The following is a 16,618-nucleotide window of genomic DNA, read 5'->3' as shown; positions in this document are numbered from 1 at the left end:
CTAAAAGAACACACACACACAAAAATACATTGTGCCAGCTAAACGTACGCAGCTGGGATTGCAGTTAAGCAAGTGTACGGGGGAGGGGGGGGGGATGTGTCAGGTGGGGGTGGGTAGAATGAGAAAGAGGCAAGAAGCAGGATGATGGGTAGCTGACATCTCTGAGGGAGGCAGCATCATGGGAGCAGACAGTGATCAATGTTATAATAGTTACTATTAAAATCAGTCTTGATCACAAATTTATTTATTCTGCTAACCGGTTTCAACCACACCTGTGGTCATCTTCAGACCAAAATTCTGTATGCGAAGGAGCCTACTTCTGGTGGTAAAGCTCTGCTGCAGTTATTTGCCACCAGAAGGAGGCTTCTGCTCATACAGCATTTTGGTCTGAAGATGACAACAGGTGTGGTCGAAACCGCTAACAGAATAAATAAATTTGTGATCAAGACTGATTTTAATAGTAACTACTAGATATAGTTGTAGATTGGGAGGGGGTGACAGGACAGAGGAAGGTGTGAGTGTGTGTGTGTGTGTGTGTGTGTGTGTGTGTGTGTGTGTGTGTGTGTGGGGAGGGGGGGGCAGTGAGTCTGCAAAGATGGAGGCTAGGAGGATTATGGGAGCAAAGAATGTGTTCCAATATGAGTGGGGAACCAGCAGTCCATAGTCCAGATCTAACCCACAATTGGTTTCAATCCTGCCTACCGCAGAAATTGTATGTCTACACTCATACTCTGCAAGGCGCCATACAGTGGTTGGTGGAGGGTATGCAATTCCACTACTAGTCACTTCCTTTCCTGATCCACTCACAAATAGAATGAGGGAAAAATAACTGTCTATACGCTTCCTTATGAGCCGTAATTTCTCTTGTCTCTGTGGTACTTATGCAAAATGTATGTCAACACACCAGAATCGTTCTGCAGTCAGCTCCAAATACTGGTTCTTTAAATTTTCTCAATATTGTTCCTCCAAAAGAATGCCATCTTCCTTCCTGGGATTCCCATTTGGGTTCCTGAAGCATCTACACAAATATTTGTGTACTGTTTGGACCTACCAGTAACAAATCTAGCAGCCCACCTTTGAATTGCTATGATGCCTTCTTTTAATACAACCTGATGAAGATTCCTAACACTCTTGCAGCACTCAAGAATGAGCCATACTGTTGTTCTAAATGCATCTACTTTACAAATGAACCACACTTTCCTAAAATTCTCCCAATAAACTGGAGTCGAGCCATTTGCCTTCCCTACTACAATCCTTACAGGCTCATTCCATTTCGTACCACTTTGCAACACTACACCTAGATATTCAATTGACACGACTCTGTCAAGTAGCACACTATTAATACTGTACCTGAACATTACACATTTGTTTTTCCCACTCATCTGCATGAACTTACGTTTTTCTACATTTACAACTAGCTGCCATTCATCACGTCAACTAGAAATTTTGTCCAAATCATCTTGTATCCTCGTATAATGACACGTTCCCACGCACCACAGAACTGCACATAGTTTTGCTGTTCCATTCTTTTGCCCTTCTTATATACAGGAAACATCTGTGTGTGTGTGTGTGTGTGTGTGTGTGTGTGTGTGTGTGTGTGGTGGTGTGTGTGTGTGTGTGTGTGTGTGTGTGTGTGTGTGTGTGGTGGTCTCCCCCCCCCCTCCCTCACTCCCAGTTGCTTTGAACTTTGCGCTGGGACGAGGGAGTAGAGTTGTGATAAATGCTAGCTAAGTATTGAGTCAATGCTTTAGAGCACTCTTTCTAAAACCAAACTGGGATTCCAACTGCACCTTGTGATTTATCTGTTTTCAACTCTTTCTCCATGTGAGGGATGGGTTGGGTTGGATTGTTTGGGGGAGGAGACCAGACAGAGAGGTCATCAGTCTCATCAGATTAGGGAAGGACGGGGAAGGAAGTCAGCTGTGCCCTTTCAAAGGAACCATACCGGCATTTGCCTGGAGCGATTTAGGTAAATCATGGAAAACGTAAATCAGGATGGCCAGACGCGGGATTGAACCGTCTTCCTCCCGAATGCGAGACCAGTGTTGTGAGGGATGCCTATTACTATGTTTTTCATATGGGAATCTGTATTATTATCAAAGGACAGTAACTTTCATGACACAGAAATAAATGTAAATATCTGCAGAAGGCATCTTAATTTTTAACGTACTTCAGAAACGCAGTTTTGGGGCATAATTAGTTGGCATGGTTTGTCGGGAAAGGTGTGTCATTCATATTGTTGTTTTAACCAGGAAAAACTTCTGTGACTATAGTTCTGATTTCATGCACTAAAAGCAATGAAGTCATGTCACTTGCTGAGGTGGCTCATGCATGTAGGTCACCAAAGTTTGCCACCCATACCTGTATTACAATCTTCATTGTCTCAAAAGTCTGGGAGGTGGGGGGAGGGTGATCTAGACAGCATGGGTTGTGAAGCGACCACAGAACTTTAGCTTGTTGTGTTCGGCAGAAGGTTCTGCCACTGGGTGGTTTACTATTAGTGGCTACATTTTGGCAGTGGTCAGTCACTTTAATGAAAAGCTGGATGTTGGTCATGCTGACATAAAACACTGTGCAGAAATTGAAGAACAGTTAGTATATGACATGGCTGCATTCACATGATTCCAATGAAATAGGATAAGCCTGTGACAGGATTAAGTAGGATGAGCTGGGTGGGTGAATTTAGCAGCTCTTACATCTTTGTCTTCCACAGGGATATGACCCCCTGCAAAAGAGGTGAGCATGTGGACTTGGTGTACAAAACACACACACACACACACACACACACACACACACACACACAATGTGTGTGTGGACTCTACTTCATCGAAGGATTCATTTGAAAGCTACCATAGTTCTCATTCTTTTGTGTGTGCCTGTTGACAACCCCACGTGCCTACTATTTTTTATATATCCATCCTTTTGACTGGAGGTCTTTGGGACCAAAGCCGATCACTATTTGGTGAGTGGTCTCTTTTACTCCTACATTATTTACATTCTGACAGAACATTCCTTATCAAAGTAAAATTTCTAACACACACACACACACACACACACACACACACACACACACACAGAGAGAGAGAGAGAGAGAGAGAGAGAGAGAGAGAGAGAGCAAAAATTTACTTATGACATACGACTTGGATGTGGAAAAAGTAGAAAGTTATGGAACTAAAAAAATTGTCATTAACATTCTTCTGGGTTTCATATCACATCATATTGTAAAATGAGAACCAACAATTTGACCACAGTTGTAAGTTGCCTTCATCATGGTATATAATACTGCAATATAACATAATAATGGAAATTCTTGGATGCAGCAATATGTAAAATAAGGGAAGGGCAACTACTTGCCTACAGCTGATTGATGCATGGAACACAGAAATATGGCTCCACAGGAGTGTGCATTTCGGTTTGTGTGTTTGTTTGTGTACTTTAGCTATAAAAAGAACTAGTTTTCAGAAGCTGAAGTGAATGCTATTTTCTGTTATGCGTTTCTGAGCTCCATGCCATGATTCCCTATAGGTGAGTGGTTGCATTTTCCTTATTTTACTTATTGCAGTGCATTAATTACATGTCCTGATGAATACCACTTGCAATCGTGGACAAAACATTGGTTCCTCTTTATATAATATAACACTGTCTACGATCCAGAAGAATTTCATGAAAACTGACTGTCGAAAAGCCTATAAACAAAGTTAAGTAGTGAAATTACCAGTCACCTTAAAATTGTTGAGAATCCCCCACAAAATCATGGCCAACTAGTAACTATTCAATTCGCTCTTATGCTCAATTATTTTCTTATTACATTTTTATCACTACTGGTAGTGTAACTATCAAGCTGTATAGCTGATGTTCATTATTTACCTGTTGACTCTGCCTTGACACAACTCCAAATGGGTTAGCTGGTGGAGACTGGGGACGTATATGTGGTGGTTCAATTTGGCTCAGCTGTCCCACATCTGCTATGGGAACATCATTAAGCTGAACTGCAGGAACTGCAAACATGTCAGAGTTGCGCTGAGCTTGCTCCCTGTTCTCATGAGATGAGTTTAATACTTGTGATCCAGATGTGACACGCTCTCTATTATTATTTCCTCTTTGATCCTGCGAATGTTCACTGTGGAAATCAGAGTTTCGTTCCTGGACATGCCCTCCACGTTGTGGTGGTGGTTGTTCTAAATGCTCCTGCTGCTGGTGGTGGGACTGCCCCTGCTGTTGCCAGCTGCCCAGTGATAATTGTTGCGGCTGTTGCTCCTCTTGTTGTTGTTGTTGTTGTTGTTGTTGTTGTTGCTGCTGCTGCTGCTCCTCCTCCTCGTCTACATCTTGCTGGTTTTGATGTTGCTGCTGATTGTGATAATGGAGATTCTGCTCTGGGTGGGGGTGCTGCTGCTGATTCTGCTCCTCTTCTTCTGGTTGCCGGCAGTAATTATGAAAATTGTGAAAGAGGTGGCTATGCCTTTGGTGATGTCCATCATGTGAGGTACTCTGAGAACGTCCACGAACTCCTCTTGTGGATGCAGGAAGGCGACTTGATCTTGAGATTGCACCATCCCTTTCTGAATCCCCATGCATTGCCGGTGAAACTATAGATGCTTGAGGTGGATCTGCATCTGCACTAGCTGTACACTGCATCATCCCTACAAAATAAAGTCATAATAAAAAAGCAAAAGTTTAAAGTTACAATTAATGTAGTTTTACATTCTTTTTAAGTTACTGTATATTATTGATACATCAGTGAATGATGCTAAAATTATATGTAAATTGAAGGTGGAGGGAGGAGAAAGGAAAGGGAACGGATTGCTGATGTTAGCTGCATCGGGACATTACATGGAATCAGTGGTGACAAGTAAAAATGTGTAGTGTCAAGGATTAGAAACCGGAATCTCCTGCTTATTAGGCAGGTGGATTACCCACTGCACCACCTGCGACACTGTGTTATCTCAACAGCATGGACTGTCTCAACACGCCTTATGGGCAACTCATTCCCATCACGCTCACTACTCTGAGAGGTTGGACATACTTGTGCATCTGCACTGAAGAAAGTGTATTCATTACCTATCCGGGTAAATCAGTAATATGAATGAATGGTTTCTGTTATTTTGGGCATGTCTGAAAGGACAGACACCACACATTCACACAGATGCTAACACTTCCTCACAAAATGCAATCACACTTTTCGTCAGATTTATTTTTACTAATTACCATTGCTATCTAAAGAAATTATGAACTTTAATGTACGAATGTCATACTGGATGCATACTTTTGATGTGAAGCAGAGACAGAAATGTCTGATTGGCGATTAAATGTTCCAAATGTTTGTATAGTAACAATAAAGCTTAATGATGTGCTTCTGAATATACAGCTGAGTTGTTTGAATTTCATGCACAATGTCTTAACAAATGATCCAGTCTTCTTCTTCAGATGCTACGAGTTATGCAGTTATGTGTACTCGCTACCTCTACTCTAGCCGGGGTGTTGACTATTATTGATCCTGTGCTGCTATTTACAGCCGTGTTCAATTCTCGATGCTCATAATGCGCTTGTTATGAAGAGCCCAAACTGATATTCCCTGAAACACATTCTCATCTCTGCTACGTTTGCTGGCCGGTGATCTTAATACATAGAGTGCCAGACTCGAAGCTTTGTTTATGCTGAAACCTCCATTCCTGTTTACATGATGGCAAATCTAGCCAGCAGGGATGGAGGTTCCAATTCAAGCAAGATTTGGGGTCGGGCACTTAATAAATTAAGATTTCACTGGCCATCACATTCACCAAGGCTGGGAAATGCTAAGTGAATACGTGCATTTCAGGGAATATCAGTTTGGGCTCTTAATAACAAAGGTGCATAGTGGGCATCAGGAATCGAACTCAGCAACAAATAGTGACATGGGACTAAAAATAGTTCACATTCTGGTTAGAGTCGAGGTAGCAAGTACACACCAATAAACCGTTCACAATGGGGCATGTTCTTACAAAGTAGTGTAGCAGAATATCTGCGGACCTAGATAATGGACAAAAAAGGGAATCTTTGTGGCTGTTTTGTAATGTAGTAATTTTATGTAATTTGCTCGAAGCTTTTAATGTGTGTTTGTTTCTCGGAGTTATTGAGATTTTAGAAGCTAAGAAAACAAAGTTACAGAATTTTTTCAACGATTCTGGAATGCAGTACCGCCAAGTGGTGACTCCAACTATGGCGGAAGAGAAATAAGTTCACCTGATGGGTTGAGCTCTATAGTCGTGGAACGCATATCAGGAGTGGGGGATGAAAGTCAAGCTGTTTCACAACCAAGGTTAACATCTGAGCAAGTCACTGACATTTTGCCAATGGGCTTCTTCCGCATAGCATAGTGAATTCATTGCACTGCTGTATGTGACACAGGAGCCACAAATTTTCAAGCTCTCTTTTGAAGCCTACGGAATCAGGGACAGTACCATGCAACACTGGACATGCAAACATTATTGTTACTAGCATATGTGGTGCACAGTACCCGCCCCTCCTCCACCTCCACCAAAAGGAAATATCGAAACCAATGTACTCCAACGGGCATGCAATCCAGTAGACATTGGCATGGAACAAGTGCTGCAAAGAGAAGCTATAAGAGACAAGATTCCTTTGGTCTTTTGGCAACACATGACAATCATTGGTTTCTGCAACCAACGGTTCTAATGCTACACTTAGGCAGTTTGGATGGGCCAGTTACCTTTTGTGGTCAAGAGTGCAGTGATTTCTTGTGCCCCCTTTTCATTCAACTCACAGCTACTAATTGCAGACTTTATTATGCACTGTCACTCTCAAGACACAAGAGGACTCTCACAAATTGGACAGCACAGCATAGGGAATATAGACACAGACGTTGAGAATGACCATCAACAACTCCAACTAGAGGAACAGATGAGTACGCTATGACACAACTTCAATGCTCTCCAGTGGCAAATCCATACAGTTCCACTGGCAAGCAATATGAAAAACGGCACAGAACATGAGTTGACAGTAGCCAACACAAATTTAGTCAGCCATGTGCTTACCCAAACATGTACAATGACTCGACTTGGGAACAGCTGGTGGCTCCAGTGGACAATGCCTAGATAATGTGACATGTGATAATAGCACCCCAGTAAGCCATAACCATGTTGTATTCTGCATTGGTTGTGTGTCTGTCTCTAACTGGACTAGCAAGCACTTTCAAATTCGTGTTATCTCCACATCACATAAACTTTACATCAAAGACAGATATATTGACCTCAGGTATTTAGTTAACACAGGCCCAGATGTCAGTGTCCTTCTGACAATGGCAATTATTCAATTATTCGTTCTTCCATAAATCAATCCCCCCCCCCCCCCCCCCTGACCCCACCATGAACCATGGACCTTGTCGTTGCTGGGGAGGCTTGCGTGCCTCAGCGATAAGGATAGCCGTACCGTAGGTACAACCACAACGGAGGGGGTATGTATTGAGAGGCCAGACAAACGTGTGGTTCCTGAAGAGCGGCAGCAGCCTTTTCAGTAGTTGCATGGGCAACAGTCTGGATGATTGACTGATCTGGCCTTGTAACAATAACCAAAACGGCCTTGCTGTGCTGGTACTGCGAACGGCTGAAAGCGAGGAGAAACTACGGCCGTAATTTTTCCCGAGGGCATGCAGCTTTACTGTATGGTTAAATGATGATGGCATCCTCTTGGGTAAAATATTTAGGAGGTAAAATAGTCCCCCAATCTGATCTCCGGGCGGGGACTACTCAAGAAGATGCCGTTATCAGGAGAAAGAAAACTGGCGTTCTACGGATCGGAGCATGGAATGTCAGATCCCTTAATCGGCCAGGTAGCTTAGAAAATTTAAAAAGGGAAATGGATAGGGTAAAGTTAGATATAGTGGGAATTAGTGAAGTTCGGTGGCAGGAGGAACAAGACTTCTAGTCAGGTGACTACAGGGTTATAAACACAAAATCAAATAGGGGTAATGCAGGAGTAGGTTTAATAATGAATAGGAAAATAGGAATGCGGGTAAGCTACTACAAACAGCATAGTGAACGCATTATTGTGGCCAAGATAGATACGAAGCCCACACCTAATACAGTAGTACAAGTTTATATGCCAACTAGCCCTGCAGATGACGAAAAAATTGAAGAAATGTATGATGAAATAAAAGAAATTATTCAGATAGTGAAGGGAGACGAAAATTTAATAGTCATGGGTGACTGGAATTCGTCTGTAGGAAAAGGGAGAGAAGGAAACGTAGTAGGTGAATATGGAATGGAGGTAAGGAATGGAACAGGAAGCCACCTGGTAGAATTTTGCACAGAGCACAACTTAATCATAGCTAACACTTGGTTTCAGAATCATGAAAGGAGGTTGTATACACGGAAGAACCCTGGAGATACTGAAAGTTATCAGAAGATTATATAATTGTAAGACAGATTTAAGAACCAGGTTTTAAATTGTAAGACATTTACAGGGGCAGATGTGGACTCTGACCATTACTCTATTGGTTATGAACTGTACATTAAAACTAAAGAATCTGCAAAAAGGTGGGAATTTAAGGAGATGGGACCTGGATAAACTGAAAGAACCAGAGGTTGTACAGAGTTTCAGGGAGAGCATAAGGGAACAATTGACAGAAATGGGGGAAAGAAATACAGTAGAAGAAGAATGGGTAGCTTTGAGGGATGAAGTAGTGAAGGCAGCAGAGGATCAAAAAAGACGAGGGCTAGTAGAAATCCTTGGGTAACAGAAGAAATATAGAATTTAATTGATGAAAGGAGAGAATATAAAAATGCAGTAAATGAAGCAGGCAAAAAGGAATACAAACGTCTCAAAAATGAGATTGCAGGAAGTGCAAACTGGCTAAGCAGGGATGGCTAGAGGACAAATGTAAGGATGTAGAGGCTTATCTCACTAGGGGTAAGATAGATACTGCCTACAGGAAAATTAAAGAGACCTTTGGAGAAAAGAGAACCACTTGTATGAATATAAATAGCTCAGAGGGAAACCCAGTTCTAAGCAAAGAAGGGAAAGCAGAAAGGTGGAAGGAGTATATAGAGGGTCTATACAATGGCGATGTACTTGAGGACAATAGTATGGAAATGGAAGAGGATGTAGATGAAGACGAAATGGGAGATACAACACTGCGTAAAGAGTATGACAGAGCACTGAATAACCTGAATCGAAACAAGGCCCCCGGAGTAGACAACACTCCATTGGAACTACTGAAGGCCTTGGGGGAGCCAGTCCTGACAGAACTGTACCATCTGGTGAGCAAGATGTATGAAACAGGCGAAATACCCACAGACTTCAAAAAGAATATAATAATTCCTATCCCAAAGAAAGCAGGTGTTGACAGATGTGAAAATTACCAAACTATCAGTTTAATAAGTCACAGCTGCAAATACTAACACAAATTCTTTACAGATGAATGGAAAAACTAGTAGAAGCCGACTTCGGGGAAGATCAGTTTGGATTCCGTAGAAATACTGGAACACGTGAGGCAATACTGACCATACGACTTATCTTAGAAGAAAGATTAAGGAAAGACAAACGTGCGTTTCTAGCATTTGTAGACTTAGAGAAAGCTTTTGACAATGTTGACTGGAATACTCTCTTTCAAACTCTAAAGGTGGCAGGGGTAAAAGACAGAGAGCGAAAGGCTATTTACAATGTGTACAGAAACCAGATGGCAGTTATAAGAGTCGAGGGACATGAAAGGGAAGCAGTGGTTGGGAAGGGAGTAAGACAGGGTTGTAGCCTCTCCCCGATGTTATTCAATCTGTATATTGAGCAAGCAGTAAAGGAAACAAAAAAAAAAAAAAATTCGGAGTAGGTATTAAAATACATGGAGAAGAAATAAAAACTTTGAGGTTTGTTGATGCCACTGTAATTCTGTCAGAGACAGCAAAGGACTTGGAAGAGTAGTTGAACGGAATGGACAGTGCCTTGAAAGGAGGATATAAGATGAACATCAACAAAAGCAAAACGAGAATAATGGAATGTTATCAAACTACGTCGGGTGATGCTGAGGGAATTAGACTGGGAATGAGACACTTGTAGTAGTTAAGGAGTTTTGCTATTTGGGGAGCAAAATAACTGACGATGGTCTAAGTAGAGAGGATATAAAATGTAGACTGGCAATGGCAAGGAAAGCGTTTCTGAAGAAGAGAAATTTGTTAACATCGAGTATAGATTTAAGTGTCAGGAAGTCATTTCTGAAAGTATTTGAATGGAGTGTAGCCATGTATGGAAGTGAAACGTGGATGATAAATAGTTTAGACAAGAAGAGAATAGAAGCTTTCGAAATGTGGTGCTACAGAAGAATGCTGAAGATTAGATGGGTAGATTACATAACTAATGAGGAAGTGTTGAACAGGGTTGGGGAGAAGAGAAGTTTGTGGCACAACTTGACCAGAAGGAGGGATCGGTTGGTATGACATGTTCTGAGGCATCAAGGGATCACCAATTTAGTATTGGAGGGCAGCGTGGAGGGTAAAAATCGTAGAGGGAGACCAAGAGATGAATACACTAAGCAGATTCAGACGGATGTAGGTTGCAGTAGGTACTGGGAGATGAAGAAGCTTGCACAGGATAGAGTAGCATGGAGAGCTGTATCAAACCAGTCTCAGGACTGAAGACGACGACAACAACAACAACAACAACAACATATAATCATGGCTAACAGCAGAAAATAGGTCAAAGACTCCTACATATGGCAACGAAGAGGCGACTGCGAGTCTTGGTTTCCCACGAACATTAAGACAGCATTTTCTGATTGCTAACATCAGTGAACCTATCTGCAGAGCTGATTTCCTTTACTATTACCATATCTATATGAGATGTACACTGAAGATGGACAACAAGGTGGTACATGGACATTTGAGGATGCTGCAAAAGGCCACCAAAAATACAGTTCAGATATGGTATTATACCACACACCATACATCTACAATGTCACAACAGACTGTAGCTTACAAAGCATGTTGGTTAGCCCATGATAAATATGCAGCCCCAAAGATGGAATTTGAGGAGTTAATTCAATAGGGGTTATCAAACATTCAGACAGCTCTTTGGCATCAGGCCTCCATCCAGTAAGGATGAAAAATCAGAGTCTTTGTGGAGATTACCATGCCCTGAATGCACATACGACACCATATCGCTATCCAATTCTGCACTTGCATGATTTCAAGACCACAGTGGCAGACTACAAGGTGTTCAGCATTATTGATTTTCAGAAGGCATCTCTTCAGATTCCATTAGCACCAGAAGATGTGAAAAAGACTGCAATTACCACACATTTTGGTCTATTTGAGTATGTTTCAACTTTTGTTTTGCATATTAGGATGATGTGTAATTTATTTTTTTTTTATTTTTTTTTTTTTTTTTACTTCTGAGCAGGAAACCTTCTTACAAACGATTTTTTGAAGACCTGCTGACTATGGATTGCAGATAATCAAAGATAAATGTGTCCTTTGCAAAGAAGCAGTGGATCTTTTAGGATATCAAATAACCTTTGCAATCTAAAGCTGACACACTGCAGGCATTAGCACTTCCAGAAGTATATAAACAGTTGTGCCGGTTTCTGGGATGGTCAGTCTTTACTGACATCATCTGCCACACACAGCTGAGGAACAGGCCCCACTCCCACTAATACTTTCGGGCAGAAATTGATGGAGACAGCAAGATATTATATGGTCTCTAAAGATGTTAGCTACATTTCACAACATTAAATCATCCTCACAAGAAGCAGTACTTCTAGTGCAGAAGAGAGAAAGAAGCTTTGTGATGACTACAGTAAGAGGTGGAGGCTTCTGAAAAAGAGTGTAAAGATGAAGTCAAAGCTGCAAGGAAATTTTGTGGTGTAAACAGATTTTAACTTGAAAACCAAAATGATCAGATTAAAAATGATTTAGAAACAGAGGTAGAAACAAAGTGTGCAATAGTGGTAGAGGAAAAACTGGTGAAAGTAAATAAAAATGTAGATTCAAAATTGGCTGAAATAGAGAAAAAGATGGAAGAAGTACAAAATCAAAAGCATAGAGTATGTAGTGTTCCAAACAGTCCTTCATTTGTTAGTTGGATTTCATTAGGGACTTTAATGATTTCCCTGAAACATGGAATGACAAAGAGAAAACGTCATTTGTAAGCGGTGTTTTGAAAGGGATGCTTTTGGATGGGCAGCTCAGGTAGCTGATAGCTGTTCTTTGTGGCAAAGCTTTGAGAAAGCATTTTATATGAATATTGATACAAAGAGAAGCAGCAGAGAATTTTGAGTGAATTTTGGAGAGGAGAGAGATTTGACTCTAAGAAGGTTTCTTCAGCTTTGGATAAACTAACTGAAATATTTGGACTAAGAGCTACGAAGTGAATCAATGTTTATGGGTTTAGAAACTTAGTAGCCTCAGAAAGTTAGAGAATTGCTTGTACCTGCCCCTAGGGGTAATATTATTGATTTCTTGAATTATGTTGATGAAGTGGAGAGGGTGAAGCCCTCAGTGGAAAATCGTAGGAGGAATTTTGATGACAATAATCAATCAGGGAGAGAATTTCAGGTAAATAGGATGAACAGGACTAATTATAATAGAAATTCAGGAAATGGATTGGTGGAGGATAGCCAGATGGGCACAGAAATGGTAGGAGAAATTCAAACTAGATAATGCCCCAGTTTTGGCTCACACTAGAGCAGGTAGTGATGAAGAGCCACATGCATATGAATCTGCTGTATCACAGGTAAGGATAAAGCAAATGATAGTGGTAAGACAAGTGTAATTAATAATTCTAGTGAGGTGTTGAATGATGGTGTAGGTAGCAATGTTAATCTAATAAAAGGAGAGTAGTAACTTACCATAATGTGTACTGAACCAGAAGTAAGACGCTACAACCAAGTAAGGGGTACAACATTCTGTGTTGGATTCATTATTTGGCAATAATGCTTACCCCAGCTATCTGTCTCATTCTTCATGTTCCCTGAGGCAGTCAAACTCTTCTCCTACCCTATCTGTAGTTTGTAAGTGAATCAGAATTAAGCTCTCTCTGACAGTCATGTGATTTTGTACAGCAGGATATTTAAGTATAGAAATATTTTAGAAAAAGTTTCTCTAGTGTCATCTATATATTATGGTATGTTAGTTATAAGTATTGGAGTCATAAGAGGATGGAAGAAAGTAAATTGGTAACGTGATTAATGAATTTCTGTCAAACAAAGAGGTAAGGTACACAGAAAATAAAAGGCAACAGCATATGTGGAGGATAAGGGTGCAGCTTATCTGAAAACATTACCATCTGAAGTAATCAGCTCATTAGTGTAGCAGCAGAGGCAATATGCAGTAAAAACAGTCTTATGAGATCTTAATGTTAATTGTGGTATAACAGAAGTGTCTCTGTTCAGTGCAAATCAGTATATGGAGATAACTATTTACCTATAGAAGTGTGTCATGGTACAGCCTTTTCTAACATTAAGGAATTACAACTTAAAACACAGTTGCCTGGAGATCTGTATGTATATTGCCCTTCAGGCTAGAATCTTAAGCAACTTGATGGAATACAGTGAAATAATAGTTTTTCTAAGTGATAATTTTTCTTATCAGTAATGAGCGTTAAGCTTGCCTTAATATAAGGATCTGTTACTGTGGAATGTTTTCCAGGAGAATCAATTTTTCACCGGATAAGCAGAGCAAGTGTTTATTTATTAGATAATGAAACAATACTGAAATAGTAAAATAATGAATAATGTTTGGGTCTTAATGGTTAGGGAGCCTGTCTCTGCAGTAGGGATATTTTTTGAGAATGCACTCCACTGGCTAACAAGGCAAGAAAGGTAAGTAAAATACTGAAACTGATAGACATGACTGAGTAAAGGAAAAAATAACTGTATACAAACAAATGTAGTGAAACTATTTGAGGATCTACATTTTGAACAAGGCAACATTGGGTACTATCTATATTGTGCAATTCATGCCACTGCAGCTCGGAATGAGAGCTTAACAGAAAGAGCATCATTGAATCTATAGGTTATCCGAAAACTTCTATTTGTGTTCCGAGGAATTATGAGCTCAAAGTAGTAATACTGGAACAATGAAAAGTAATTTTGCTGATTAACTGATAACTGTAGAATTGTGGTGCTAGCCTGGTGTGAATAATCTGACAAGTCAACTATTTGGCAATGTTTTGTGATCTTGTGAGGATTTAATTTTCTGGTTGTAGGAGAGTAGTGCTCAGAGTTGAGAGAAGTAGGGCAATGATTTCGTACAACTTCCATTAGCTTAATTTTGATTTGAGTAGTAATTAATTTATGTGATGGTGATTCTATTCTTTTTTCATAACATAACAATTAGTAAATCTATGCTATTGCACATCTTGAGTTTTTGCTATTTTGCAAGTGGAAAAGAAACAAGAGTCTTTCAAGTTTAACCAGTTTCGGACAGAGTTATGACCTAGAGTAATGTTTTATAGTGTAATGTGCACCTGATTTTTAAAATTTTTACCAGTGTCCACCTTTTGTACTACAGTCAATTTTAGTGCTAATTATTGTGATGTTATGAGGAGTATGTAATCTATTTATTTATGAAGTAATGACCATTATTTGCCTTTAGTGCTAAACATTTATTCCTTATATTTAAAAGTAAAAGTAAGCGTACTAAGGTAGGGCATTTTCGGTCTAATTTTTTCATATACTGTGGAGGAGGAGAACCACTTCCAAGGGAACTGACAGCAATTCATTTCATTACTCGCTGCCACTTGGACCTGTTAAAGGCATGGACAACTTGGTGATAAAATGTGTTAAAGCTCATTAAAAGTGTGAAAGTGCTTGTGAAAAATACTAAACATTAAGCAAGAGAAATTTTCTGTCTAAAAAGTGAATTACAATGCACAGTGTAATTAAACATTTTACAAACCATGAGGGTTTATTTATTTATTTTTAAGCAAGACAGGACTTTATGAAGTGATACTTATCTTAAAATGTAATCTTTGTTTACCAAAAAGTACATCACTTACAATGAACATGCCTAATTTGTATTAAAAATATAACTCATGGATATTTTGTTCCATTGTACAATACACTATATGTAAATATTTTGTACAGGGATTTTTGTATGGCCTGTTCATGCAAGTATAAATTTGAAAAAAAAAAAAAAAAAAAAAAAAAAAAAAAAAAAAAAAAAAAAAAAAAACACCATATGTACTGTAGTTTTGATAAGATTTCATTTGTAATATTTTTTTGTGTGTAGATTGCCAAACCCAATTTCTGGGGTCATTTGTGGTCACTGAAGTGCCCAGTTAGCTATTTGCAATATTTATCTGGTCAATCCAATGAGGTGGTGATGTGACAATGCAAGCTGGGATGTATCTACTTCCTCTCTTGTTCTGCCATCTGCCTCCCTACATTCATTTTTGACTAATTACCATTAATATATGTGAGTATAATCTAAATTTTCATAAAAGAGAAAGGATCACCCTCAGTTTTAAAGAATATAACACCAGATATAATTTATTTTGACTATTCCTAGTTAATACTATTGTTATAGAGTGAAATCAGTAATTGTTTCATAACTGAAATTCTATTGTTGACTTCTAAACAACTATAAATTCTGTACTAATTAAAACATTCGGAAAAGGATCACTAAGATTCTTATTTGGCTCTATTAGAAAAAAAATGTTAGCAAAGTGCTTAATTAATTCGAAAGTTATTACCAGTTTCATCAAAAGTATTGTTTGTATAACTATATCTGTTAATTTCATGATTTGAGCAAATAATAAGGCTTAACCCTTGTAGTAGGAGAAATTGTTAAAAAAAAAACACACTTCTCTGATGGATTCAATTAATGGAGCGAGTTATGTTTCAGTTGTAATTTTAGCTTCACACAATGTGTAGTTTCAGCAGCTATTATTGTGATGATATCTAAAGGCCTGATTATTGGTCCCAAGACAGTCAGCCCACAGCCAAGATTCAGACAAGACACCTGTGTTGGTTAGAACAACAACAATGGATCAACTTAGCCGTGAAATAAGTGTAACAAAAATAGGCCATGTGTTAATACAGTGACAATGTCTGTTAAATTATTTGAGAGAATGTGAACTGTATGGTTATGTTTCACTCCTCACAGATTTTCAACTGCAAACTATTGTAGCAGTATGCTCACATATGCCTGCAAACTATCAATGTGGCTTAACAATATTTACCAATAGTTAATTGGCCATATTATCTGTGTATATCGGGGTGGGTGGGTTGTGAACAGTGAAAGTAAAGAACTGTGAAATGCAACTGTGCACATGTTGCCTACATTATTTGCAGTAGTCAGTGTTGAAATTCCACCCCCATTTTTCAGCCAGTATAGCAACACAGTACGTCGACGCTGAGGGCAATCAACGAGGAAATAAAGCGGGCGAACATCACAACACGAAACAGTTGTCACTATAAACTCTGCTGAATTAGTCCTGACCTCCTTCAGTGATGACACTTAGCTTACTGATTCTGGAATGTTAGCTCTATGCACTTGTGGTGGCAAAATGCTGTACTTTAAAAGCTTTGCCCACTGAAAACTTAGTTAGGTTTCTTTTTCGTTTGCCCTTGTACATGTTCATTTTGGTTGGATACTCTTACATGTTCATTTTGGTTGGATAGCTGGGTTCC

At 39.5% G+C, this 16,618-nt stretch overlaps 1 protein-coding gene across 2 annotated transcripts in view; it reads right to left on the bottom strand.

Moving 5' to 3' along the window:
* LOC126327838 (uncharacterized) overlaps positions 1–16,618 on the bottom strand; it is a 298,189-nt gene that overhangs the window by 40,193 nt on the left and 241,378 nt on the right. For both annotated transcript variants that reach the window (XM_049995920.1, XM_049995922.1), the window contains exon 21: positions 3,868–4,640. In XM_049995920.1, coding sequence (XP_049851877.1) covers positions 3,868–4,640 — 773 coding nt within the window. The remainder of the gene's footprint in view (positions 1–3,867; positions 4,641–16,618) is intronic.

The sequence above is a fragment of the Schistocerca gregaria genome, chromosome 2, assembly GCF_023897955.1.
Source record: "Schistocerca gregaria isolate iqSchGreg1 chromosome 2, iqSchGreg1.2, whole genome shotgun sequence".
In the NCBI taxonomy this organism is placed as follows: Eukaryota; Metazoa; Arthropoda; class Insecta; order Orthoptera; family Acrididae; genus Schistocerca; species Schistocerca gregaria.
The sequence above is the reverse complement of the archived record's forward strand: the minus strand, read 5'-3'. Positions and strand labels throughout refer to the sequence as shown.